The sequence below is a fragment of the Leopardus geoffroyi genome, chromosome B3 (genome assembly GCF_018350155.1).
Source record: "Leopardus geoffroyi isolate Oge1 chromosome B3, O.geoffroyi_Oge1_pat1.0, whole genome shotgun sequence".
Lineage (NCBI taxonomy): Eukaryota > Metazoa > Chordata > Mammalia > Carnivora > Felidae > Leopardus > Leopardus geoffroyi.
This window is the reverse complement of record NC_059337.1, coordinates 71983343-72009655: the sequence shown is the minus strand read 5'-3', so window position 1 is coordinate 72009655 and position 26313 is coordinate 71983343. Positions and strand designations below refer to the sequence as shown.

At 51.1% G+C, this 26313-nt stretch overlaps 3 protein-coding genes and 1 long non-coding RNA gene across 11 annotated transcripts; 3 read left to right on the top strand and 1 right to left on the bottom strand.

Moving 5' to 3' along the window:
• Nucleotides 1-2251: 2251 nt before the first annotated feature.
• On the top strand, nt 2252-4719 carry LOC123582243. The gene is made up of 2 exons (XR_006704278.1): nt 2252-2464; nt 4444-4719. It is a non-coding gene; the product is annotated as an uncharacterized LOC123582243 (long non-coding RNA).
• A 2508-nt stretch (nt 4720-7227) lies between these two features.
• Nucleotides 7228-8993, top strand: RNASE13 (ribonuclease A family member 13 (inactive)). Its single transcript, XM_045450227.1, has one exon. The coding sequence runs from the start codon at nt 7691-7693 to the stop codon at nt 8153-8155; it is 465 nt and encodes a 154-aa protein (XP_045306183.1). The 5' UTR covers nt 7228-7690; the 3' UTR covers nt 8156-8993.
• Nucleotides 8994-9693: 700 nt separating this feature from the next.
• Nucleotides 9694-12921, bottom strand: TPPP2 (tubulin polymerization promoting protein family member 2). 4 transcript variants are annotated; one of them, XM_045450226.1, is made up of 4 exons: nt 11783-11914; nt 11341-11582; nt 10954-11107; nt 9694-9979 (listed from the first exon to the last, which is right to left on the bottom strand). In XM_045450226.1, the coding sequence occupies exons 2-4, from the start codon at nt 11511-11513 to the stop codon at nt 9791-9793; spliced, it is 516 nt and encodes a 171-aa protein (XP_045306182.1). In that variant the 5' UTR covers nt 11514-11582; nt 11783-11914; the 3' UTR covers nt 9694-9790. The 4 variants fall into 4 exon arrangements, with proteins under 4 accessions (XP_045306182.1, XP_045306181.1, XP_045306180.1 ...); XM_045450225.1 differs by lacking the exons at nt 9694-9979; nt 11783-11914 and adding exons at nt 10024-10316; nt 12815-12921; XM_045450224.1 differs by lacking the exon at nt 9694-9979 and adding an exon at nt 10024-10316 and having other exon boundaries at nt 11738-11963.
• Nucleotides 12922-14021: 1100 nt separating this feature from the next.
• On the top strand, nt 14022-24385 carry NDRG2 (NDRG family member 2). 5 transcript variants are annotated; one of them, XM_045450220.1, is made up of 17 exons: nt 14022-14052; nt 16888-16954; nt 17651-17731; nt 18066-18107; nt 18512-18617; nt 18832-18952; nt 19129-19191; nt 20143-20203; nt 20418-20504; nt 20703-20759; nt 20934-21037; nt 21715-21759; nt 22043-22094; nt 22350-22397; nt 22637-22672; nt 23071-23122; nt 23399-24385. In XM_045450220.1, the coding sequence occupies exons 3-17, from the start codon at nt 17657-17659 to the stop codon at nt 23563-23565; spliced, it is 1116 nt and encodes a 371-aa protein (XP_045306176.1). In that variant the 5' UTR covers nt 14022-14052; nt 16888-16954; nt 17651-17656; the 3' UTR covers nt 23566-24385. The 5 variants fall into 5 exon arrangements, with proteins under 5 accessions (XP_045306176.1, XP_045306175.1, XP_045306174.1 ...); XM_045450219.1 differs by lacking the exon at nt 14022-14052 and adding an exon at nt 15173-15273; XM_045450218.1 differs by lacking the exon at nt 14022-14052 and adding an exon at nt 15833-15930.
• Nucleotides 24386-26313: the final 1928 nt, after the last annotated feature.

Below are 26313 nucleotides of genomic sequence, written 5' to 3'. Positions count from 1 at the left end.
CGTTATTGCAAATGGCAGGATTTCATTATTTTTGATCGCCAACTAATATTACATTGTATATATACCACATCTTCTTTATCCATTCATCTGTCGATGCACATTTGGGCTCTTTCCATACTTTGGCTATTGTTGATAGTGCTGCTATAAACATTGGGGTGCATGTGTCCCTTTGGCTCAGCATTTTTGTATCTTTGGATAAATATCTAGTAGTGAAATTTCTGGGTCGTAGAGTAGTTCTATTTTTAATTTTTTGAGGAACCTCCATACTGTTTCCCAGAATGTCTGCACCAGTTTGCATTCCCACCAGCAGTGCAAAAGAGATCCTCTTTCTCCACATCCTCGCCAACATCCGTTGTTGCCTGAGTTGTTAATGTTAGCCATTCTGACAGATGTAAGGTGGTATCTCATTGTGGTTTTGATTTGTATTTCCCTGATGATGAGTGATGTTGAGCATTTTTTCATGTGTCTGTTAGCCATCTGGACGTCTCCTTTGAAAAAATGTCTATTCATGTCTTTTGGTTAGGCAGTGATTTTTAAACAGGGACATTAAGGTAGGCGATGCTGGGACAAAGACCTGAAGATGAGAAAGTGAATTTGTGCTTATGTGGGGAACAGTGGTCCAAACAGAACAGCACTGCAAAGGCCCTAAAGCAGACAGATGCCTGGGTGTTGGAACAGCAAGGAGGCCAGTGTGGCTGGAGCAGGTGAAGGATGATCAGAGCAGGTGAAAGATGCGTCAGAGAGGGACCAGTGGCCAGATCATGGAAAGCCTCAGAGACCAGTAAAGGATTGTGACTTTTACTCTGCACACACTGGGGAGGCCCTGGGGGTGGGGGTGTTCTAAGCAGAGGAAGCGAAAGGCCCTTGTTGTAGATTATAACTGTAGCGAAGCCATGTGAACGTTCTTGATTGTAAAGTTTGTGTTCTGGTCTAGAAGTCAGAATTTCAAGTCGAGAAGAGGAGGTTTTTGTTTTGAGGGCGGTGGAACATGATTTTAGTAGATGGAGTGACCTGCTGAGGGTCAGGATGATTTTTGGAAGAAATGGTGGTGTTGGAGATGGGAAGCACCACTAGATGGCGACAGAGAACCAGGAGCAAGTTCACACAGGTCTCTGGCTCCTGTGCTCTGCCCTCAGCGAGACCTTGGCTGTGGAACAGCATTCACTGCTTTGTTAAGGTGCCTGAATCTTTGCAGTTTGAACTTCTGGATAGAGAATTATGCCTCTGCTGCTGTAGAAATGCAAATGTTTGGAAATAAAATTCATGGTTTAAAGCAGACTGTGGACAGAATGTGGATCAGCACAGGCCTGTCCAGCCCTGGACTGGAGGCAGGCTGGGGCGGGTTGGGGGCGGGGGGGGGGGGGGGGGGTAGGTAGGAGGGTGGGAAAGAGCTCATTTGAATTCCTAGCCAGGACTCCTCACTTCTCATTATTCTAGAGTGAGATGTTTCCAAACCACGACTTGCACTGCCCTGTGCTCTTGTGTTTTCCTGTCATTATAATTATCCTAGTTTGCTCTTCAAATCCATTATGCTGGGTTCTCCAGAAGGCCACCTTAGTGCTGCATGAAAGTAAAACACGGCCCTACTGTGTCTCAGGCCGAAAAGGAAAGACAGTAAAGGTTTAGGTTTGCACCCAAAAATTAAAGGGTTGAAACTACCATCTGTACAATTCAAGCTGAAACCCCTGCTTTGCCTCAATTATTTGGAGAAGGCAGGTGATTTTATTTGCCCAAAGTATCCAGCTTCCAAGATCTGCTTCACTTTGCAGTCAGTGGGATAATTTTGCCAGTTCTCCTACACCACATGTAAGGGTCAAGAGAAAAAGATGGAGGAAGGGGGGCAAGATTAGGGAGAACAAAAAGGTCAGGTATCAGGCCAAGGACTGATCAGAGAGTCTGGCAGAAGGGAAAAGAGAAAAATTAGAAAGGGGTGAGCAAGAAGACAAAATAGTGGGAGAAGATGGGAGTGAAGAAAGGCCCTCACACAAGCAACCTCACCCCAGGGATATGAGGTAGCTACCCTCTGCTTTCTCATTCTATCGCTGCAGCCACTGCTCTTTGCCCAGCCACTCCCAGGCTAATGCCATGCTGCTGCATGTGTGTGTGTGTGTGTGTGTGTGTGTGTGTGTGTGTTTGTGTGTGTGTGTGTGTGTGTGTGTGTGTTTAAAGTCACTGGGGCGGGTGCTGTGAAAATCCCAGCAGTGCCAGGTGGACCTCTGCCTGTCTTCCCCACAGGACAACAGCTGCCACTTCCTCTCGCCTGGCTGAGAGGGGGTGAGGGGAGCTGGCTGGGAGGAGGGCCGGGCCTGGATTGGTGCCCACCCTTCAGAGCCTGGCCTCTCCCCCTTCCGGAGTTCCACACAGCTTCTGGATACCGATGGAAAGCCCGTGAGAGTTTCCCTACAACAGGAGCAGATCCAAGTTCTGTTACCCTAATTTTATTGCTCCTATAGGATAAATAAAGGTAATGGGCTCATTTCTGTAGACAGGGAAAGTGAAACAAACAGCAAGTTAGGGTCAGATGTGGGACTTGCTTTGGGTCTTTGAATTCTCATGACCTTTCCTGGAACAGCTGTGGATCTGGAGGCGGCACGGTACTGACAGAGGTTGGAATCTTTATAGCTCCCAAACCAATGCTTTTAGACAAGCTGGGATGTAGGAGAGGGAGACCTGCTCCGGGGTTGAGAGGCCTCATTAGGTCACTCTATCTCGGGAGCCACTGGCAGTTTCCCCTTTATCTGCAGAATAAGATTCAAATTCTGCAGCCTGATATTCAAGGCCTGCCACAATTTGGCAAACCCATCTTTCGAACTTTGTCTCTGACTTCTCTGCCACCGAGAGCCTCAATTCTAGCCAAGCTGGTTTTGTCTATTTTCTTAAACATACCTTTCATAATCTTCTTTATCTTGGTTTAATTATTGACTGTTCCTTGAGATGCATCCCAAGGTCCCAGGATGACCCTCCTCTCACACAGAAAATTTGCTCTGATCTTCCCAATTCAGAGGGATCTTTCTCACCTCTAAATTCCTACAGTTAGGGGCACCTGGGTGGCTCAGTCAGTTGAGCTTCCTACTTGGGCTCAGGTCACGGGCTCACAGTTTCATGAGTTCGAGCCCCGTATCAGGCTCTGCGTTGACAGTATGGGGACTGCTTCGGGTCCTCTGTCTCCATCTCTCTCTGCCCCCCACCCCCCGCCCGCCCCACTCTCTCAAAAAATAAGTAAACATTTAAAAATAAATTCCTACGGTTACTGTCTTCGAGATGTGTACTTTTCTGCCGTAAATCATTGGTTATTTCTTCACATTTATCATTTTCCTCCAGTTTAGACTATCAATCTCCAGAAGACAAGGACCATCTGTTATACTTCTTTTGTACTTCTCACAGGGTGTAGCTTAGTGCCTTGCATATAAGTGATCTTAACTGATTTGATCTCTAGGTTAGAAGGCATTCATTTGGCCCCTGGATGACCCCAGTCATGCGTGGGACCCCCAGCAACCTGAAGCATTGGTTGGCAGACGGAGGAACTGACAAGGCAGCTCCTGGACTTCAACCCTGGGGCTGAGGTGAAGTAATGACAAGAAGGTGGAGATGCATGAAGTGATCCCTTTGGGTTCAAGGACAACCCAGGAAGCGCCCATGACCTGGTCTGCTTGTTGGAGGAATTTGGGTGGACAGGGCAAACAGTGACATTACTGATTGTGGTGAGCTCACTTTGGGCAGAATCTTGGGGTTCCTCTCATCCCAGGGAATCACCGTTGCACCTGCCACTCTAGCCAGCTGTTCTAGAAATGCTTACCACTAAGGAGAGGAGGTAGGAGAGAATGTGTAGAAGACTACAGGCAGAGAGTCACCTTGACAGGAAAAATGACTCAAAGTTATTTCAGCGGTGAACTCTCAGTGCCCCTTTTGCTGGCAGAAAAACCCAGCACCACTGAAAGCAAAATCTAACAAAAACATTTCCGAGGTCTGCCTATTTACTGACCCTTTTCAATATATGAGGTATAAGTAATTCTGCCATTGTTAGAAAATTGGATTCACTCATTGGACCAGGGTTTTCTTTTCTATTTTTTTAAGTTTATTTTTTGAAAGTAATCTTTACACCCAACGTGGGTCTTGAACTCACGACCCCAAGATCAAGAGTCACATGCTCTTCTGACTGAGCCAGCCAGGTGCCCCAGACAAGGGTTTCTCAACCTCAGCACTATTTACATTTTGATCTTGATAATTCTTTGTTGTGGGAGCTGTCTTGTGCAACCGTGGATGTTTAGAGGCATCCCCTGGCCTCTTACCCACTAGATGCCAGTAGCCCCTTCCAGTTGTGATGATGAAACATGTCCCCAGAAATGACCAAATTGCCTTCCCCTCGTTGAGAACTACTAAATTGGACATAAGACCTTGAGCAAACTACTCTTTCTCTCTCAAACTTAGTTTCTTCATCTCTAGGGGAATTCTCGTGGATGTAAAGCCCGGAGTACTGAGGCAATGAATTCCACAAATCTCAGGCTGAGGGAGCAGATGAAACCATGACAAGGATGTCAGCGTGGAAGCAGCAGGGCTATGGATCAGCACCTTGAGGACAGGATTTTAAAGACTGGGCCTCTAGAACTACAGTCTGGAACCTGAAGGCCCATCATACATTCACCCCCTTTCCGAGGCCTTTGTAACATATGCTTATATGTGTGTCTTTCCTGCTGCATTATAAATGTAATCTGGGCTGGAGCTGTTTTATTTACCTTTGTATTGCCCCAACGTTTGTCACACTGCTTTTCAGAGGGTATTTAACAACTAAAAACTAAGTTCAAAAAATCTTAAGGTAATCCACACAGGGCCTGACTAATAATAGGAAGCTTCATGAAGATGAAGCTTAAGTCAGGTGTCAGAGGGGGCTCTACACTGGCAGAGCGGGGATGGGGGGAGGTCACTTGGATCATTTGGGGAATATAAGGGGCTTTGCCAATATGGAGTTGGGGAAAAAGTGAGTCGGTGTAGAACCTAGGAGATAATATCGTTATAATTGTTTATACACTGTGTAATGGTTGAAAGTCATGTTCATGATGACCATCTCACTTTATTCTTGTAGTCTTATGAGGCAAGAAAGGTATTAGTCTCATTTTATAGATGAGGAGGCAGAAATTCCATAGGTTATCTATATCAGGTACCGAAGTCTCTCCTCTACAATGTGCTGTTCCATTTCTGTAACTGTGTGTGCAGAGGTGAGTGGTGATAGGTGGGTAATGAATGAAGGAAGAAGACCAAGGGCCATGACAAGCCCTTTCCTCTTCTCAGGGAAGCTGCAGCCTTGAGCAAATAGGGAAGAGGAGGCACGCTTTGAGGTGGGGACCACAGCAGCAGACTTCCTCACAACAAAGATATGAGTCAGCCAGTCTCAGGAGCCACCCTGCATGGCTCCCACTTGGTGCTGGCTTGTAGACCCAGACTGAAGGATACAGGCGAGGCACCTGCCCATGTAGGCTTTTCCTTCACTAGCTTGGCTGTGCACACTTCCCTGGGGAGGTCTTCCAAGCAGAGGCTTCTTAAACAGGATCTCTGGGTTGAGTCTTCACATGAGCTAGCTCAGTGGAGGTGATGGGGGCAAGAGTGGGAGGAGGAGAGGAACAGTATCAGGGGTAAAGGAGGCAGCATGAACAAGGACAAGAAGGTGGAGGGTGACACAAAGGGGGAAACAGATGGGGATGGGTATGCAGTTGGAGACATGGCAGGGGTCAGGTCATGGAGAGTCTTCTGTCTGTCCTATGAGACGCAGAGCCTTACTGGAGATGGAGAGCATGTGGTGTCCAGGAAAGGGGGGAGCCTGAGGAGGGGCAGAGATAGGGATGGAAGGGACAGGTTCTTAGTCTTAGATAAGACTGTCAGGACTGTGGGACTGATGGACTCATGCTCATATTAAGTACTCACCATGTGCCAGGCACTGAGCTACAAGCTCTTGATATACATCTTAATGAATTCTAATACTGCCGTGAGGTATATAAAGTATTACCCCTATTAGTAGATGAAAAATTGAAGCTGATAGTGTTTTAGCAAACTTAGATTGGAGATACACAGCCTGTAAGCAGCAAAGCAAGGATTCAGCCGGGATTTCTGGTCTGTTTTACTCAAAAGCCTTGCTCTTACCCACCTTGCAACCACAGGTGGGGTCAGGGAGAATGAGGGGTCTAGGATCACCTGTAACAGAGGAAACAGAGACAGACAATACAGGAGGAGAAGCAAGTTGTGGGGAGGATGGGTTCAGTTTTGGACTTCAGTTCATGCTTCCAGGAAGAGCAAGGCTAGGGGGAACATGAACAAACAATGCCAGTACCCCGATACCTCCAGTACTCTGCACCACCCCCAAATTACCCATTGGCCTTGGAACACTCAGGGGTCTGTGTTCTGACTCCTCCATCCCATTCTTCCTACTAGGAGGCCCACAACCCAGACAACATCCTACAGGGAGGCAAGGCTGAGAGGCATGTGGAAGTCAAGGACAGTGGCTGGCAGGCTCTAGAGGGCTAACTCTTTAGTTCTGATGAAGGGGCAGGTATTGACGAAAAGAGGAGTCCGGCCCTTTCCCAGCATGACAAACTACATTGAGAGTCTGATTCTCTGGACTCAGATGGCCCATACTTCCTCAAGTCCAACTCAACCTGTGTAACCCAACTTGACAAGCCTGAGGCTTCAGGGTCAGTGTGCTTCAGTTTCCAGGAGTGCTCTGACTCTGACAGGGCCTGAAGTTACAGGTGAGGGAATTGGTGTGACAGTGTGATTGTGACTGGTGGGAAGGTGATGATGGGGACTGTGGGGAGTCCACAACGAGGTCTCTGATTCTCAACCCAGCACTCTAGAGGGAGGCTCTTGAGTGCATGTGTGGCCTCCTGGGCCACGGTGAGTGGGATGAGTGGCAGACCCTCTGTTCTCTGAGGGTTAGGAACAAGCAGCACCTTGTTCCTCAGAAACACAACAGTGTTTTCCTCCTTACCTTTCCGCAAAGAGGGATCTATGGACCAGAGAAAACATCAAAGAAAGCCCAAGAACGTAGGGCCTTTTGGCAGGGAGCTGGAACTAAGTGTTCCGATGACAGCAGAAAGGAGGGGACCAGACAGCAATGTCCCTATCCTCCCACCCACCCAACCCCCTCAGTCCAGGGGCTCTTCAAACTCAGGGGACGTGCCCTCCTCCCAGACTGGTCTTTATCTAGAAATTTCTGGCCTCTTCTCACTTTTGGGCTGTCTTTGGCTCCAGGCAAGAATTCCTGCTCCTGTCCCACTGGTCTTCCAGCTCCTGCCCTTTCTCCAGAGCAGTCAGAGAATTGTGCTTCAGCCTGTTCCTTCTGTCCCCTTTGCATTTTTTTACCAGAAAGGTTGACCAGAGCCAGGGATGATTGGGAAGAGTCACTCACCCAAGGACCAGTTGGACCTCTTCTTCTGTAAGTGTTACAGCTCATGGACTGGCTGAGGCTGAGACCCCGAGGTGGACCAAGGGAGTGGGGGGAATGGCTAATATAAGGTGGACAACCAGCAAGTGTCTCCTCTCTCTGGGGCATGAGGACTTGGGCTAGGTGATATTTGAAATACAGTACAGCTCTTAGGGTATAGGGGAAGGCTGCGGGGACGCTGGAGACTGTGGGAAGGGGCAGACAGCCACTCTCGGCCCACCTCTGCCTCCAACCACCTTAACTCTACCAGCAGGAAGAATGGCAGTAGCTGTGGCCCGGCTTGTGTTTCTTCAGCTTGCTTTCAGGCCAGCTCTGGTTGTGGACATCGAGATGCAGATTGCCATCAAGGACTTCCACAAGCTACACGTCGATTATCCCAGGGTGCACTACCCAAAGGGTTTCCAGGGCTACTGTAATGGTCTCATGGCCTATGTACGGGGCAGAAAGCAGAAGAGCTGGTATTGCCCGCAAATCCATTATATGGTGCATGCCCCCTGGAGAGAAGTCCAGAAGTTCTGCAAGTACAGTGAGAGTTTCTGTGAGAATTACAACGAATACTGTACATTCACAGAGGACTCCTTCCCCATCACGATCTGTTCTCTGGCCCCTAATCAGCCGCCCACCAGCTGCCACTACAACAGCACCCTAACCAACCAAAGGCTCTACCTGCTCTGTTCCGGAAAGCGTGATGCGGAACCGATAGATATCATTGGTGTCTACTAGGAAAGGGAGGCTTTCGATTTGAACTACCCCCTACTGCCACCATACACCAGCCTGTTCCCATTCCCAAACCTCTGATTTCTGATACAAGGCTTCCTCCCTGACTTCAAAGGCAGGCAGGGCCCCCTCCCAAGAGACCAGGGAAGTAGGACAAATGTCCAGAGCTTCAGTCACCATGCAAATTCATACTGCCTTGTAGACCCTTTCCAACTTGTTTACCTCCTCTCTTCCCCCGTCATCTTCCTTCTCCCACAGACAGCCTTACCCACCCAAGAAGCTGACTGTGTCCAGTTGGCAGTGACTGTCCTTCCACTGGGCCAGATCCTGAATCCTGGATGGAGGCCCAGAGCCTTAGCTCACACCATGACAACAGGCACCCAGCTCCATGTCTCAACTCCCCATCCCCACTACCCTTCTCTCCTTAGCTGTCCCCATCTCCCTTATGATTTTCTCCACTCACTCACCTACATGGTAGGTACCTCTAGCTAGAGGTCCTCCCCAAGACCCTTAGAGTCTTTCTAGCCTCACTTCTCCAGAATGCCCCTCAGTCCCCAGTCTGTTCCTCTCTACGAAATCATTGCTCTTCTCTCCATGTAACCTGTTCTTTCTTCTCTCCTTCTACCACAGAGCCCAGGGTAGTTTCTCCCCTACACTCCCCTCCTTTAGTCTCCCTGTATTCCTCTCTCTGACTTCTTTTCCTTCCATTCTTCTCACTGTGGCTCACTGGAGTTTCAAATGATCTTCTCTGACCTGTTACCCCCAAGATGACTGCATCCCTTTCCTTCCCAAAGCTCTTCCTGACAACCCGCCCCCCCTCCGGTTACAGGATCTGCCACTGACAAGACAGGTGTGAGGTGAGCCTTGCTGTGGTCACAGAAGGTTTTAAAACCACACCTTGAGTTATAGAAGATATAACCACTGGATGAAACTGGGTGAAGGGTATGTGGGACCCCTCTGTACTATTTTTGCAATCTTCCTGTGAATCTATAATCATTCCAAGATAAAAATATAAAAATATATCTGAAGCCATTCTGATTTCGTTCCTTTTTCTTTGGCACACAAGCACTGCTGCTCTGGGAGTCCTGGAGGCACTCACCTCTGGCCATCTTCCTGAGCTACCCTTAGCAGTCAGTGGGATTTTCTGTTCTATGTCTCCAACACCACCTGGGCTACAACAGGGGAGGGAGGTGGAGGGACAGGGAGGGGTCTAACAAGTGGTGTCTGGGTCATACTAGGTCTAATCGGGAATTGCTACTTCCCTTTGGGAGATAAGAAGGGTGGATACCAGAAATGTACGAGTGCAAGGAGCAAATGCTTTTGCCTCCACATCTGGTTTATCTCTTATCCCCAAATATATTCCTCAGCTCTGTTCTTAGACGCAGTTGTAGAGGGGAATGCTAACCTAGGGCTGGGAGGCATGAGGTTAACTAGAGAAAGGGTGCAGAACTCAAAACCCTGACTCCTGGGGTCTTCTCTTCTCTCTCTCTGCACCAGTGGGTCTATCTATCCCTCTCTCTGAAGGAAAGACAGAGCTCATTGGCTGATGCACACACAGATGTTTATTGTTCCCTACGCTCCTCCGTGGTGTGTAAGATGCTGGGTCGAGGACTAACTGACCCTAGTTGTTGAGGCTACTTCTCATTTGCTGCTCTTCCTATCATAGGTGCCAGCACCCTTGTAGCCACTCACATAGCCTGACTTGTCGGTCATCTCTTCCCGTCCTGCGATGCCTTTGCCTTTGCCACTCTCGTCAAAGCGCTCCTTGTGGGTGCCGGTGTACTTGCTGGTGTCCGTCAGCCGGCTCACTCCACCCACTGTTGTTGCCTTCTGCAAACCAGAGGATGATGGGTCTGATCCTTCTCTCTTCCCCTTTGCTGTCACACCCCTTCTCTAAAGATGGACTTTGGTTCTGCTAGGACCCAGTGCTCTATTCTACTGTTGGCATGGGGCTGCTTTCTTTAGGGCCCAGATGCAGCCATGGGTAGGAACGTGGCAAGAGCCACCCACTCACGAGGGTGGAGGAGTCTGGTGTCTGGGAATGAATGGGGTGTGTGTGGAGTTTTCTGCTTCCAGAGGAGCTATTTTGACCAGGCGGCAGCCAGAGGACTTCAACCCCAGACCCAATATGCAAGGTCTCTCCAAGTGGGAGGGCCCTATTTGAAACCTAGAATAGAAGGGGCTTTAAATAGAGAGGGGACAGGGGGCACCTGGGTGGCTCAGTCCATTAAGCATCCTATTTTGGCTCAGGTCATGATCTCACGGTTTGTGAGTTAGAGCCCTGCATTGGACTCTGTGCTGAGAGCTCAGAGCCTGGAGCCTGCTTTGGATTCTGTATCTCCCTCTCTCTGTGCCCCTCCCCTATCATACTCTCTCTCTCTCTCTTTCAAAATTAAATAAACATAAATAGAGAGGGGACAAATAGAGAACAGACGGTGGGTGGGAGGCAGGAGGGCAGATATTACATCTTATACAAGAGTGGGAGGAGGAGTGGGGATCAGATACCAAGTCCTTTGCACTCAGTGTTCCCCCAGAGCCCTCTGGACACTTGGAAACAAGGCTTAACTTTATTATTAAAATAGATGTGGACCCTTCTCTCAGCCACAGTCTCTTCATCCCTGAAATTACTAGATGATCTCTAAAGTCTGTTCCAATCCCAACAGTGCCCCAGAGACTTTCTGCCTTGTCTCCCTACAGTATTACTAACGACAGAGGTTAGGGACATTGGAAGGGGGAAGGGAGATAGGAGCAGCAGGGATTTAGAGAAGTAGAGTCAAGGGTTAGGGATGAAGAATGTCACTCACAGTAACACCAGTGGTAGCTGGATCCTTGCCTTCCATGAGTTTATAAATGTTCTCCAGAGCTTCATCTGGCTTCTTGTCTTTGAATCGTTTCTGGCCCAGTTCCTTCATTGCTTCCTGGAACTGCTGAAATGTGATGGTTCGGGCATTCTTGGCTCTGGTCAGTCAGACAGAAATCCAGGAACTCTGGAACATGAATTCATAACCTTCCAAGGCCCAACCCTTCCCTGACTGAGATTTGGTCTCTTGACACTGAGGGTCCTGGGACAGGGAACAGCACAGGACCAGGTACCCAACAGGTGCTCAGGAGACCCATTATTGTGTCCTCCCACATGAACCTTTCTAGGTCCCACTGCCTTGTGTGCCTGGCCCCCATCTCTGGCCCCTTACTTGACTTTGCTGAATACGATGTCCACATCAGTGGAGGTGACTATCTTGCCATCCATGATGCCACAGTCTTTGCATAGCTTGGAGAAGTTCTTATTGTTCATTTCAGTGCCACTGCTTGATGATTCTCCAAAGACAGCAAACCGCTGGAACGTTTTCCCTGCTTCTGATGCCATGATCAACTGGAGGTGGGGGAGGGCCGCAGGGAGGAAGACTTGGGGGTGAGGGAGGAGGGGAAGGGATGACTGAGGAGTAATGAGGATGGGTGTTAGTCAACAAAATAAGAATCAGCAACAGGAACAAAGTCCCTCCTCCCTGTTCTTCTCTTTCCTTCCCCCCCATCGCTTCCATCCCCCCTACTGTTCCCAGCACCAGGGATACTAGTATGGATCCTACATACTGAATAATCACCACTACCACCTATGTCTTCACCACTTTTGTGCACCTGAGAGTAGCCGGATGGTGTCTGCCCCTTCTCAGCCTTTGTTTATAAGTGTGTGCAGATATGTGGGAGCCAGCTGGTTGGGGAGACTATGTAGCAATGGGGAAACAGGGGAGGAGAGGGAAGCTTCTATGACCTCAGCAGTGTTTATGTGACATCAGCTTGAAGCTACAGCCTGAGTCTTGGGAGAGGGGTCCTTCATTTCCCCACTTTGCATTGAGCAAGTTGCCACCCTTCTGATCTTTCCAGCTGATCAAACTTCCCTCATCATTCCCCCCAGCCTGACCCAGTCCTCTGGGTCCTGGTCAGATTGGTTTATGGTCTGTCCCACAGTGCTGAGAGGAGCCCAGGGAAGGGGTTAATGGAAACAGGTTGGCATCAGTCCAGCAGTGCCCTCCTTTCTAGTCTCAAGTCCAAGTTAGTGACCAACATGGAGAATCCCAGTGGCTTTGACACACCAACCTCAGTAGGAACTTTAATGTTATTTTAATGTTCATTTTTTTGAGAGGTGGGGAGGGGCAGAGAGAGAGACACACACAGAATCTGAAGCAGGCTCCAGAGTCTGAGCTGTCAGCAAAGAGCCCGACACGGGACTTGAACTCACAAACTGTGAGATCATGACCTGAGCTGAAGTCAGACTCTTAACTGACTGAGCCCCCCAGGCGCCCCCACAAAACTATTTTTTATCCATTAATCCTGCTCAAGAATGCTCTAAGGATCTTCAGTGACAAGACAAAAAAAAAAAAAAAAAAAAACTGTCAAGGACTTTCACACTTGGCCCATGCTTTTATCAAACATCACCTACCTCTCATCAATATTATTCTTCATCTGGGGGCCATAATGACTTTAGAGGCTAGCTACCTCACGGTTGAAAGAGAATAGCCTTGGAGTGGGATGAATCTGGGTGGGGATTTGAGTCTTAGATTTGTCATTTACAGCACTGGTTGGTTGGCCTTGGGCAAATCACTAAAGCTTCTGTTTCAGAAATGTCTGAGCTGCGGTTCCTCACCTGTACTGTGTAACAATAAAACTTACCTTATAGTATTGTGGGATGATATATGGGAAGTACCTTGCACCTACTAGCTACTATTCAATTCTTCCGAGTAACTTGTGTATTTCTTCTCCCAAGCTTTCCCTCTTGCTCTTTTCTTCCTGGATAGAACGTTCCTTTCTCCCACTCAAATACCCTGTGGTTGTACTCCTCATGGGTGGTACACTCTAGGAAACAACAACAACAACAACAAAAACCCTTTTCCTCTGAATTATAGCAAAATAATGGTTCTTAGTCTGTGGGCTGCAGTCTCCTGGGGAGAGGATTTCTGATTTATTGCAAGGGACCCTGGGATTTATATGTACAGAAAATATTGTCAACTGAATAAATAGCACGCTTTGCACATGTAGATATTACTACATACATAGGTATTAGAAATATCAGAATTCCGTACAAACGGCAGAGCCTGACTGGCTTGGTCTGTGCAGCACGCATGTGACTCTTGATGTTGGGGTTGTAAGTTCTTTGTAGTTTGAGCCCCACATTCGGTGTAGAGGGTACTTAAAAATAAAATCTTAAAAAAACAACCTTATTTAAAAGTATTGTTGAATTCATGGTTTGTCTCCGTCAAGGGATACTAAAACCATCAAGCGGGAATGGAAATCTCTCATCTCCCACTTGAGAAGAATGGGAAACACTTGGCACAGGATTTTTTGTCTAAACAATTAATCTTCTATAGACATCATTTTTCTTAACTTTCTGTCTTTATTCCTTCTCCCACCTACTTCATCATATGCTTCTAGAACGGATATGACCACTCTTCACACTTCTTTGAATTGCATCTATACAGTGGCTGGCACACAGCAGGCTCGCAAAACTTGCTTAACTGAAGGTACAGTTTGAAGCTGCTTCTGGCCCAAGAGAAGGGAGTTAGAGATTACCCTGGTTGGGCGACTTATGGCTGGGCTGGGACCTACCCTGACAAAGGGAACCCTACCTTAGGGCAGAACCAGCCTCATTTCTGCCTGCAGGAGCTGAGACCCCTAGGCCTCGGAAGTAAACAGATCCCAGTGGAAATTTCCCACCTCCTGCCCGCCCCACGCCCCTGCGTAGGCCCCTTATCAGGTTCCCCCTGAGTCATCCTGACCCAGAGACGAATTTAGATGCTGGAACCTCCAGGTCCTTCCCTCCCCCACTCCAAGTAAGACTACTTTATACACATCAGAGAACACCGCAGGCGGAAGCTCTAGGCATTCTTTCTTCCTCAGCTCCTGGGGGGCTGGTAAGACCTCTCTCCTGCCCTACACAGCTCTGTCTATGATCCTAAGGCCAGCAAGCTTTTCCTTGTCCAGGAGAGTGTTAAACTGGCGTCCAGAGGGGAGAGGGGACTAGGCAAGCTGCCAGGGTGCCCAGCCTCTGGGCCAGTTTCTGAGGGAAACAGTTATGAAGAGGGTGGGGGGAGGGAAATGAGGAAAACTTCGATGTTCCAAATTGGGAGAAGGTTCAGGGGTCCTTTAGATATGAGGTTGTTGAGACCCGGGGTTTGATCCTGACCAGTTCTCCTACTCTGGGTCACCTCCTCCCTCTTGGCCCCTCCTTCTTTCCAATAGACCCTGCCAAGTGGGGATGAAAGGGGCATTGATGTTCCTTGTATGGGAGGGGGTTGTGGGTGGTGAGGGGGGTGGGGGGGTGGTTCCCAGGCAGGAGTGGGGAGGGCAATTTGGGGGTCTTGGGGGGGGGGCAGCTTGTGCTGGTGTTGCGGTTGGCAGCTCCAGTTCCATTGGCCATTGTTCCCAACTGGCCTGCCGCCCAGCCCCCGAAATGGTAACTCAGGAACCAGGCTGAAGGAAGATGGGGTGGGAACCCTGGTGGGGTGGGGGTGGGGGCGCTGGAAGGGTGCAGGTGGAGAGGAATTCAATCTGGTTTCCTTTTGTCTAAGACAACTTAGGAACCCCTCGGCCACCCAACTATCCCATTCCAGGTGGCCTTCCTCTAGGGGCACAGGGAGGGTGCATCTAGGGTGGGGGTCAGATAGGGCTAGTGAGCAGTCTAAGACCGCAAACCCACCCCAGGCCCCGAAAGCCGACACGCAGCAGTCTCTGAGAAAACACCGCCTGGGCACTGAGATACAGCCGGGCCGAGCCTGTCTCACCCTCCTCCTCTGGGCCGGACTAGGAGGGGTTACCGCCGAAGCCACAGGGTCTCTTGGGTTCCAGCCCGGGACACAGCGTCCTCCCCAAGCCCCTACTCCACCCCCGCAGAGTTAACTCCGCCCCCACGCCTGTTTACCCTAGAGTCAGAGCCCCTGGGGGTCCCTGGCCCCTCCTCCGTCCCCCCTTGGGGCCTTGACCCGGGAGTCCCCGTTGGCCATCCTCGCCCCCCCTCCTGCGATCTCCCTCTATTTATAGCGGCCCCCCGCATTCCCCGCCCCCCCCCCCCCCCGCCTTGTTTTCCAACTTCTCAGCAGCCGAGAGCTGGCGTCGGGACGCAGCACAGAGAGGAGGTACCAGGACCCTGGGCACCCCGAAGTTGAAACTCCTGCGCCCTCGACGACCCCCACCCCCACCCGTCGGTGCTAGCACACCTGCCTCTCCCAGCGGGCGAGACCCTCGCCTCCTCCGCGGCGATCCCCGCCCACCTCCTCCTTCCTTAACCTAGCTCTGTGTTTACGGGCAAGCGGAGTCGAAATCTTGGGGTGTCAGCACCCTGGGTTCGTCTCCCCCCTACCCGTTCTCATACTGGGTCTGGGGGCGAAGGAAGGAACCACAGTGCGATAGGCAGATCCAGGTCACGGGTGGGGGCGGTGTGGAGGGCAGGCGTGAGGATCCCCTGCAGGACTAAGGGATCCCCGCACACCCCACAACCGCTCGGTTGCGGGGGGATGTCGTGGGGAGCGCGAGCAGAACGCCGAAGCACCCAGCAGTTTGCTTCCCTTAGGGTACCCCTCGGGTCCCCAGCCCAGCCCCTCCCTGAGCGGCAGACAGCCTGGGGCGGGATAAAGGGGGGGGCGTGTTTACTGGGGGTCTGGGGCGGATCTGCAGGGAGCTGTCGGCCCGTGGGCGGGCTGGGGCGGGCCGGGGGCGGGTCTGTGGGGAGCCCGAGCCGGGCGGGCCGGAGAGTCAAAGGCAAGTGAAGGTGGAAGCGGCCACGGCGGCAGCAGGTAGGGGGAGGGGCGGGCGAGGGGCCGCAGGGCCTGGATGGCGCCAGTCGGGCCGGTGGGCGGTTTGATCCCTATCCCTCGGAGCCGACCGCTCGGGGAAGGGGCCCGCAAGGAGGGGGCGCTGCGCTGCGGCGCACAAAGGCGGAGGCTCCGCGAGCGGCAGGGCGTGTTTGGGGCGTGCGCGAGGTTGTGTCCAGGGTCCCGGGCGCTCCGCGCCGGCCGCGCTAGGGTGTCGGTCCCCACGCGAGCGAGCAGCGTAGGTGCGGACGGGTGCAGGTCCGGGTCAGTCCCATCCTTCCTACCCATCCCTTCCCAGCTGGCGCTTGGCCCTTGCGGGTCGTCGGGGCGGGAGGGGCGGGGGGGGGGTGCTGGGAGGAGACTGTGGGGCCGCCCTCCCTTCCCTTCTCCGCTCGAGGCACCCACACCGAGACTGGGTGGAGGAGAGACTCGAAGGCACGAGGCTTTTTAAATTTCGTTTTTAAACGTTTAAATGCGAAACAGTCATGCTCAGCTACCCTCATCTGACTTGAGAGCTGTCAAAAATCTTGAGGATCCCCTAGTCCCCACTTGTAGTTTGCAAATAGGAAATTGAAGCCAAGAGAAGTAACTGAGTGGGCCAAGGTCACACCCTCAGCGACAGAGCCGGGACTAGAATCCAGAGGTTCCGACACAAGCCACGCTCTTTCCTCCACATCAGCACTTCCTTCTCTCCTCCCCCAGCCTGGGCTGATACCTGCTCTCCGTGTTGCCCCGCAGGCCCCTCCAGCCTGTATTGATTCTAGCTGAAGCCTAGAGAAGACATGTTCATTGGACTCAGGGGTACAGATTAGGGAGGGTTAGTGACCTGGGGGGGGGGTGGGTGACCCAGGTAGTCCAGATGTTGGCTGAGGCTTTCTGTCCCTAAAAGACCCAGCGTCTGTCTCCCGTGTCATTCACCTCATTGCCTTGTTTTCTCAGACCCCTGAGCCAGGAGGGGAGAGAACCCTGACCCCTGACCCCACTGCATCCAGCCAATAGGAGCCCAGTAAGTGACCCCACCCCCAGGCTGCACAGGTGTTCTGCTCCTCACCAGCCCCACTAATGTTGAATGTATGCTAATTTATTCACAATGGGGAAGGAGGGAGAGTCTTGGAAGGAAGGGAAGCACTGGGTCAGTTGGACACAGGTGTCCCTTGTTCTTCTTTTCTTTTTTTCTCTCTCACCCTCTTGGTCTTGGTACTTGGGTCATTTTTAACCCCTTTCCCTTTGAGCTGCTGACCTTGAGGTTTAGTTGAAGGTCACAGTTAATTAAGAACTCTCACTACTCTGTTCCTCAGTATCATTGGTGTATCCAGTCACTGAGCCATGAGTTTCATCCCTACCTAACTCTGGGAGTGTGGGGTGGCCCCTAAATATAGCATGGGAAACCCGAGCAACACTCCTGCCCCACCCTGGTATTTCTATGCATGACAGGAGAGGGGGGTCTGGAGGTGTGGGTGTTGAGGGGTAGCCAGAGGGATGGCCAGTCTGAAGAGAAGTGGTATCCTGAGTCCTCTGCCACTAGCCTGCCTTTCCAGCAGCCTGGACATGGAGCTGGGGGCGAGAAAGGCTTGATGTGTGCTCCCTCTCCTAGGGCCCTCTGCACCCTACACTGTCCTGGGCTAAGAGAGGGAGCCAGGTGTATGAGATGTGCAGGGGTGGAGGCAACCTCCCCAGTTTTGGTGTTTCTTCATCCTACCAGGCCACCATGGCGGAGCTGCAGGAGGTGCAGATCACAGAGGAGAAGCCGCTGTTGCCAGGGCAGACGCCCGAGGTGGCCAAGGTCAATAGAGACCCTCCGACTCCCAGACCCGAAGTCCAGGCCTGCGGGCATCCCCCTCGCCTCCTGCCTTCCCAAATCCATGATCTCTTTCTAACCCACACCCCTGTTTTCTCCACCTGTACCCATGTCTCTCCCCCATACACCACAATGGGAGTCAGGCCTTTGTCCTGTCACTGCACTAACCTTCATCCTCTCCATGTCTCTTTTTGTCATCTCTTTCTGTCTTTCGTCTCGGTTGGTCTCTTTGCCTTTCTTTATCTGTGCCTGTCTCTCCATCTATGACTCTACATGGCTGTGTGTGTCTGCGTGTGTCTGTCCGTGTGTGTCTCTCCAGGAGGCTGAGTTAGCTGCCGGAATCCTCCTGGACCAGGGACAGGTAACAGCTTGGGAGTAGTCCCAGGGTGGGAGGAGGGGTTCTCCTGTTTCCCAGTAGGGAGAGGACTGCTACCTGGCTCTTTCTCCCCTCTCTGCTCCCTTTCATTCCAGTCCTTTCCCTTTCCCATCTCTCCCTTTCCATCCTTTTTCCTCCTCCTCAGAGTTCCTTGGTGCTCTCCCAACTTTTAGGATTCTTTTCCACCCTCTGAATCATCTTCCACTGTTTTATTTACCTGAACCAAAGTCTTGCTGATCCTATTTCTAAATCTTTGTTCCTGTCTCCTCGCTTTGCCCCTCCCATACCTCAACTCCCCGACTTTTGACTTTGACTTTTGTGGGCGTCCTTCTCTTGCCTCTTTTTCCTCTCAGCCTGACTCCTCCTGATGGTGACCTGTTTTTCTGCAGACTCACTCTGTGGAGACACCTTATGGCTCTGTCACTTTTACTGTCTATGGCACCCCCAAACCCAAACGCCCAGCGATACTCACCTACCATGATGTGGGACTCAATTGTAAGGACCTCACCTTCCCCTCCCACCCCTTTCTGGGAAGAGGCTGGTGGGAAGGGTAAAACCCTAAGGGATGGGGAAGGGTCAGCACCCATGTGGCATGTCAAGGGGAGGTTCTGTCCTCTGACTATGGCATAAAAGAAAGAGGGTGGGTTCTGACTTCGGGTTGCTTTTCCCTGGCTGATTCTACCATCGGGGTGATGGGGATTCTCTTTAGATAAATCTTGCTTCCAGCCGCTGTTTCAATTCGGAGATATGCAGGAAATCATTCAGAACTTCGTGCGAGTTCATGTGGATGCCCCTGGAATGGAAGAGGGGGCTCCTGTGTTCCCTTTGGGGTGAGAATTAGCTCCCTCCTTCCTCACTGGGCTGTGAGGCACAGGGGGTGTGGGGAAGAGTGGACTCAGGGGAGGAGGAAACAGTGGAGATTCCGGGAAAGGATGGATAGGACACCCTGAGGTGCAGGGCAGCGGGGACAGGTTGGTATTTTCCTTAACATTCTTCTTTTCCCCAGATATCAGTACCCATCTCTGGACCAGCTGGCGGATATGATCCCTTGCATCCTGCAGTACTTAAAGTGAGAAGCCTGGGTACCCCTCCAAACCGTAGTTCTCTGTCTGGCATAATGGGGCCCTTAGAACTCCTGTGTCCACCAGGGTTCCTAGACGGGTTGTGGGCTCTGTCCTAGATATATCCTTCCTCCTCCATGCTTCCACCTGACTGTTGAGAGGAAGGGGTAGGTTTGGAAATGGACTTGAATCAGCTGAGTAGCCCTAATGGATAGAGGCAGGAAAGGGAGGGGTTATGTGTGGCCCTGCCTTAGGCTGAGGAGGGGCTTCTCTGATTCAGAAGGTCGGAGGAAGTGGAGGGGTGACATAATCTCAAGGAGCCAGATGGACTTGTCTTTCCCTCCTACTTCCCCTCCTCCACACACACACACCTGGTGATCTGGAGCCCTCACACCCTGGGTGTGAGGGAGAGAGGGAGAAGGAAGGGAAAGCCAGGCGAGCCTCTGTGGTATGTATGCTGAGTGCGGAGGACTCCCGGATTGGCTTTTCCTGGGCACCCGGGCCATGGGCAGCTCCGGTTTGCCTTGTTGGCTCTGTTTCCCCCATTGTCCCTGTTGTTCACTGAAGTTTTTTTTTTTTTTTTTAACATCTTGCTTCAAGTTCCCTTCTTCTCGGTTTCTCACGAGGAACCAGGAACTAAAACAGAACAAGTTGAACTAGCTCTTGAGAATTGAGAATGGACACAGAGCTATGTAGGAAAACAAGCATCTGGTTGTTTGGGGGATGGGTGTTTCTTTTCAAGACCCTGGCTTCCCAAGAGAGCTGAAGATAGACTTCAGGGACCTACACTGACTACCAGTGTCAATTGTTAGCTCCCTGGCACCTTCCCTTTTAGCACCCCTCAAGGGAAGATGGTGTTCTGTCCTTTGTGCATGTGGCCTTGGGAGAGAGGGTGAGGAGTTTGAAAAGCCAAAGTTTTGGACACCAGGGCCCATTAGACATGCATTTCTCTTTCACAGTTTTTCCACAATAATTGGAGTTGGTGTTGGAGCTGGGGCCTACATCCTGTCACGATATGCTGTAAGAAATAAAAACAAAAACAAAAACACAAAAGCAACCCAGACAAGGTTTAAGGCCCATGGCAGACTGATTAGGAGAATGTGGTTTAATAGTATGTGTTTGTGTGGAGGGGTGGGGGGCAGGCCCCATGGGCCCCTAAGACTGGCTGGAGCTCAGTGGGAAGGGATAAGGCCCTGCCCAGCCTCTGATTCCCCATCCTCCTGCTACTCCTCAGCTTACTCACCCGGATACAGTCGAAGGTCTTGTCCTCATCAACATTGATCCCAATGCCAAGGGCTGGATGGATTGGGCAGCCCACAAGGTTTGGAGGAGCCTGTGTGTTGATGTCTGGGGGGGCGGGGCTTGCGTGGGTCCAGTTAGGCTCTACTAGCATAACTGCTTGGCCTGTGAATGTCAAGAAAGGGGAGTGGAGCAGGGAAGATGTGTGTGTCACTTTGTAGCCTGGGTTTCTTCTCCTCATGGTATCCTGAGCTTGCTCACCTGCCCTTTTTCCTCATAGCTAACAGGCCTCACCTCTTCCATTCCGGAGATGATCCTTGGACATCTCTTCAGCCAAGTAAGTGGTTGTGGAAGCTGGAGGAAGTAGAGGGGACCTTGGGGTCTTGAATGCTTGGGGTGACTCCCTTAGCTGGGACGGGATCTGGGGAGGGAGGAAAGCTTGGCTCTTCTCATCCAGTAACTGTTGACTTCTCTTCTCAATCCTGATTTTTTTTCCTCTTCATTCCTTCAGGAGGAGTTGTCTGGAAATTCTGAGTTGATACAAAAGTACAGAAATATCATTACACATGCACCCAATCTGGAGAACATTGAACTGTACTGGAATAGCTACAACAAGTGAGTAGGTGGTGTGTGTGCGCACACGTGAAGCAAATGTAGAAGCAGCAGCTGGGGGTCGTGGGGAGGTGCAGAGAAGGAGAGCGAAGTCTGGACGTACACAATGTTAGGAGGGCAGGGTTTGGTGTGCAGCTGGGGCAGCTGTGGGCCAGACCACGTGGAATGAATTATATGGAGCCATCCCCCTTTCTCCTGTTTACTTCCCTTGGATTTTTGGATTCCCAGAAGTGAGATAGATGGTCTCTTGTCCATGTGCCCTTCCTCCCCCTTCACTGACCTCTGGCCAGAGACCTGGGGCACAAATGACCATAGGGATTGTGTTTGAGGCCTGCCTGCCACCTTGCCCTTTGGTTCCCACTTTTTTTTTTTTAACTTTATTTATTTTGAGAGAGAGAGAAAGACAGCGAGAGCAAGAGAGAATCCCAAGCAGGCTCTGTGCTGTCAGTGCAGAGCCTGACGTGGGGCTTGAACTCATAAACTGTGACCTGGGCCAAAGTCAAGAGTCAGATGCTTAACCAACTGAGCAACCCAGATGCCCTTGTTTCTCACTTTTAATTATTAATATTTGACTGTAATTTCTGGGATGAAGAGAGCTTCCTCAGGGAGGAGATGGCTTCCATTCGGATAGACAGCATTGCCTGCCTAACATTCCTGCTCCTCTTTGAACCCCTCTCTAGCCGCCGAGACCTGAACCTTGAGCGTGGAGGTGCTGTCACCCTCAAGTAAGACGTTAAGAGATAAAGCTTTGCCTCTCTCTCTGGATCTTCCCTAGGTGCTTATATTCTTTAGAAGGAGAGTCTTTTAACAGGGAGTTTTCTCATTACCTCCCACACTGTCCTATGAAGCAAATCTCACTGTCTAGGTCCATCCCCCTTTGAATTGTCTTGGTAGGGTCAGAAGACCGTCTCCTCTTTGGAGTCAAACATTGTCTAACTGCTCTTCTGGGAAAAGGCAGGTGACAGAGCACCAGGGCCTTACCCTCTTCTCCCGACACTATGCCTCTAGGTGCCCTGTGATGCTGGTGGTAGGAGACCAAGCACCCCATGAAGATGCAGTGGTCAGTAGGGAATTTTGGGGTGGGTGAGGGAGGGTTGGAGATCCAGGGTGGTGGTCAGAGGGGTATCTTGCCAAGAGGCCAGCTCTGTTTGGAACAGGGAGAGTGACTGTGGGGCATAAGAGGTTGATTCCTGGTAAGAAGGAAATGGGTATGAGGCTGATGGGGAAGAAACTGGGATCTGGGTCCTTGGGTCCCTTCGAAGGGAGGGGCCACAGGGAGTATGACCTCATTCATTCAGCCTCCTGCTTACTCCAGGTGGAATGTAACTCAAAGCTGGACCCCACCCAGACCTCTTTTCTCAAGGTCAGTAACCCTACTCCATACCCCGCCTGACTCCTGGCCCCCTGTCCAGAGCCATAGATCCTCTCTAGATTCAGCTTCTAGGCCTTCCAGGTCCTGCATGGGAGCAAGTGGGGCGGATAAAGAAAGCAAACCCTGAGGGCCTGGAGTGGGGAGGCTAAGGAAAAGAGAACCTTTTCTATCTCTTGGCATGGCTCCGTTTATTTATGTCTTCTGGATGGTTGTCTCTATCTCCTGCACAGATGGCTGACTCTGGAGGCCAGCCCCAGCTGACTCAGGTGAGTACCCCTGCCGTCCATGGGATGGGATATTAGTGACTCTGAACCATAGACTTTGTCGCTCATCCATTTGCCACTCATTCCACACCTAACCTGCCATGGCTTGGGGTTCCAGCTTGGCTTCTTTTTCTTTTTTAATGTTTATTTATTTATTTTGAGAGAGAGAGAGAGCGAGAGAGTGAGATCGTGAGCAGCAGAGGGGCAGAGAGAGAGAGGGAGAGAGACAGAATCCCAAGCACTAACAGTGTGGAGCCTGGCGTGGGGCTCGATCTCACGACCCTGGGATTATGACCTGAGCTGAAATCAAGTCAGATGCTCAATTGAGTCACCCAGGCAACCCTCCAACTCAGCTTCTAACCTCACCTCACTGTCCCCCTCTCCTCTTCTTACTTCCACAGCCAGGCAAGCTGACCGAGGCCTTCAAGTACTTCCTGCAAGGCATGGGCTACAGTGAGTATGGGAGTCAGAAGCTATCATGAGAACAGTGATTGCTGCACAGGAGTGGGGAAGGGATGGGCACTGGGGGGGGGTGGGGGGGTGGGAGGGGGTGGGGAGAGGGAACCATTTCAGGCTAGTTCTGGAAGTTACCACCATCTGTCAAATCATTGACCTCCCACTTCAGCCCCATTTGTGACTCTCGGCTCACCCAAGTACCCCACCCTTGAGTTGCCAGCCTCTCTGTCTCACCTCCTTTATGCCTACCTGCTCATCCTTCTGTCTCCACAGTGGCCTCATCCTGCATGACTCGCCTGTCACGATCGCGCACAGCCTCCCTGACCAGCGCAGCATCCATTGACGGCAACCGGTCCCGCTCTCGCACCCTGTCCCAGAGCAGCGAGTCTGGAACTCTCCCTTCAGGGCCTCCAGGGCATACCATGGAGGTCTCCTGTTGAGTGACCTTTGTTGCCCTGGTGTAGGACCCAGCCCTCACCTCCCCCAGCACTAACCTGGGAGGTGCATAGGGCACTGGGCCAGAGTAAGGGAAGATAGGCAGATCATGTGGGGAGATGACCTTGATCTTTGATTGCTACCCTAACCTTGACCTCTAACCTGTGATTCCCCTCAGCTCCTGGGAGAGATGTCCCAATATCTCTTAGGGACCCAGACCCCTAAAGTATCCCTCTCCCTCATTGTGGTGTTAAGGTGGTGAGGGCACGTACCCCTCTCCCTAATCTAGGTGTCTGTTGATAAGGGACAAGAGGTTGTTGTAGTTGCCCATGTGCCTCCACCAGACTCTCCCTACTTATCCCATTGCAAGGGTGGGGGACTTGGGGCCAGGACTCCATTCACCAAATCTGATAGGGCTTCTCATGAACTCTTCAGATCTCTGACGGATATGGACCTAACTGAATGTGTGTCAGGGGAGGCTTGCTGGTGGGTTAATGGTCCTCAGGATGGTATAGAAACACCCAGTGTGTGAAATGGAAGTTGGAATGGGAGGTGGTGGGCAATGAGCAAGTATGAGGGAAGGATCGGAGCTGGGGCAATAGGAAGGGGCCTGGGGCCATTGGCTGCACTAACTTTGGTAGCTGTCTAGACAGTGTGTGTCTAGAGTGGGAGGGGGAGGGAGCTAAGCTGGGGCAGGGCTGCTTGGGGCTTGTCATAGGGGTGGGAAGGGCTATCTTGGGGCTCTGACCACACTGTGTTATGTGTGGAGGGTGCCCTCCTGTGTCCCACAATTTCTGCTGTAACAATAAACTGTAGAGGAACTGAGTGCCATTCTTCCTTGTCTGAGTATGCCCGCATCATGCCCCTGTTCATGACTTCCCCCTGCCCAACCACATTCTCTTCTTAGATATGGCATGGACACTTCACAGAACGTGACTACATGGTCACTGGCCCCTATTCCAATAGGATGGTATTGTCCTTGATACTGATAGTATTTTCAAGTTTTGGGAGAGAGGAGCTATGTAGGTTTTATGGGACTTATTATTAGTTAGTTGATGTCACCAACATCATGATCTGAAGCAGGAAGTACAGAATACTGGCTGAAGTGTCCAAGGACATCTTGTGACCACCTTCCTGCAGGATCCTCCCTAGGGGTCACCTAAATTCTATTTTATTTTATTTTATTTTACTTTTAATTTTTAAAACTTTATTTTGAGAGAGAGAGAGAGAGAGAGAGAGAGAACTTGTGCAGGGAAGGGGCAGAGAGACAGGGAGAGAGAGAATCCCAAGCAGGCTCCACACTGTCAGTGTAGAGCCTGATACAGGGCTCAAACTCACAAACCATGAGGCCATGACCTGAGCCAAAATCAAGAATTGGACGCTTGGCCAACTGAGTCACCCAGGTGCCCCTAGATTCCACTTTAGATGGTTCAATAGAATCAGTAGGCCAGGCCTCACGCAGTTACTACAGGGGTTGGGTTGGTCATAGTTGACCCCAATCTGAAGACCCCTTCAGGAGAGCAAGAACACAAAGGATTCCCTCTCAGGAATCCTACTCCCCCGTGAATCCAAGAATTCAGGGAGTTTTAGACTGTGGTTCTCTGAGAAGCTTTTCAACAAGTATGAACAATACTCAGCAAAAGGACTTCAGATATTGTGGCTGTTGCAGGCTGATTCTTGGGCTCTTGGGGCACAAAAAGTAAAAAATGGGAAGGTACTTTACAGTGTTAAGAGTGCTGTGGATGGAATATTACAAGGTCACTTGCCGGAGTACTTTCTAGAGTACTCCACACACAATTATGTGCTTTCCTCAATGAAACTGAGCTGAGGACTAGTGCAGCTTGCTGTCTGGTGCTGACACACTGACATGGAAGGGAGGCATGGAATATGTTACTGACTCTTGAGCATTTCGTCACTCTCTCAGGATGAGACTGCTATAAATGCGTGAGGCCAGGACTGGAGGGGGCTGGGGTCTCAGGTGACTCGCAGGGTTATAGAGCTAGCTGTTGATGGCAAGTGTGTTGGGTGACCTCATGCCGGGCAGGTAGCAAAGAGTGCTTTAATGCCACCCTAAAGAAATAGCACAATTGGAATCACTGGACTGACTAGCTCCTAGGTAAACAAAACGTGACAGAAAGGCAAAGAACTCCAACCAGCATCAGCCTTGCCTGGCAAAAGGTGCTACTGTGCATTATGGGAAGGAAGGCAGGTCTTCTCACACAGAGAACACCGCTAGCAAGGTAATCTTCAGAAGAGGGAGGATACCATGTGTACACGTGTGAGTGCGTGTGTATGTATCTGTCACGCAGGTGGTGTGTGACATGGTGGTGACTGTGTGTCCCTCTCCTATAGATGTGTCAGCATGAGAAACCCAAGAGCTAGGAAGAGGGAGAGATGTTTTCTGCTGGGAGCAAGGGAGAGGGGGTTCGCTGTCCTTGTCTGACCTCTTCACTTTGTTGGTCCTAGACATTCCAGGCTAGCCCATGGGGACGCAGTGCCCTCCTGTGGTTGGCATGGTTCTTCCTAACTGCCCACCCCCCCCCCACCCCGTCTCCCCCCAGTCTTGGTTTCCCTCCCAAATCTCCCAGTGTTCTTTGTGATTCTATGCAGTAGCTACATAGGGAAGCCACGGTCTGTGGCTCCTGCCTGTTCTGAAGGTCAGAGCTCAGGAGAGGTGAGGTGACTTCACAGAAGGCTGAATCACAAACTCCCTACTTTTTGTCTCTGCTTCAGGCTTAGGACTCCTGTTTCTC

Excerpts from the sequence above, each read along its gene's own strand:
- RNASE13 (XM_045450227.1), top strand. The coding sequence starts at position 7,691 with ATGGCAGTAGCTGTGGCCCGGCTTGTGTTTCTTCAGCTTGCTTTCAGG.
- TPPP2 (XM_045450225.1), bottom strand. The coding sequence starts at position 11,513 with ATGGCATCAGAAGCAGGGAAAACGTTCCAGCGGTTTGCTGTCTTTGGA. Across the intron at positions 11,108-11,340 it reads ATCGTATTCAGCAAAGTCAA|AGCCAAGAATGCCCGAACCA; the intron begins GTAAGGGGCCAG and ends CTGACTGACCAG. Across the intron at positions 10,317-10,953 it reads CAGCTACCACTGGTGTTACT|GTTTCAAATAGGGCCCTCCC; the intron begins GTGAGTGACATT and ends CTTCTATTCTAG.
- NDRG2 (XM_045450220.1), top strand. The coding sequence starts at position 17,657 with ATGGCGGAGCTGCAGGAGGTGCAGATCACAGAGGAGAAGCCGCTGTTG. Across the intron at positions 20,204-20,417 it reads ACATCCTGTCACGATATGCT|CTTACTCACCCGGATACAGT; the intron begins GTAAGAAATAAA and ends GCTACTCCTCAG. Across the intron at positions 22,673-23,070 it reads GCCAGCCCCAGCTGACTCAG|CCAGGCAAGCTGACCGAGGC; the intron begins GTGAGTACCCCT and ends TTACTTCCACAG.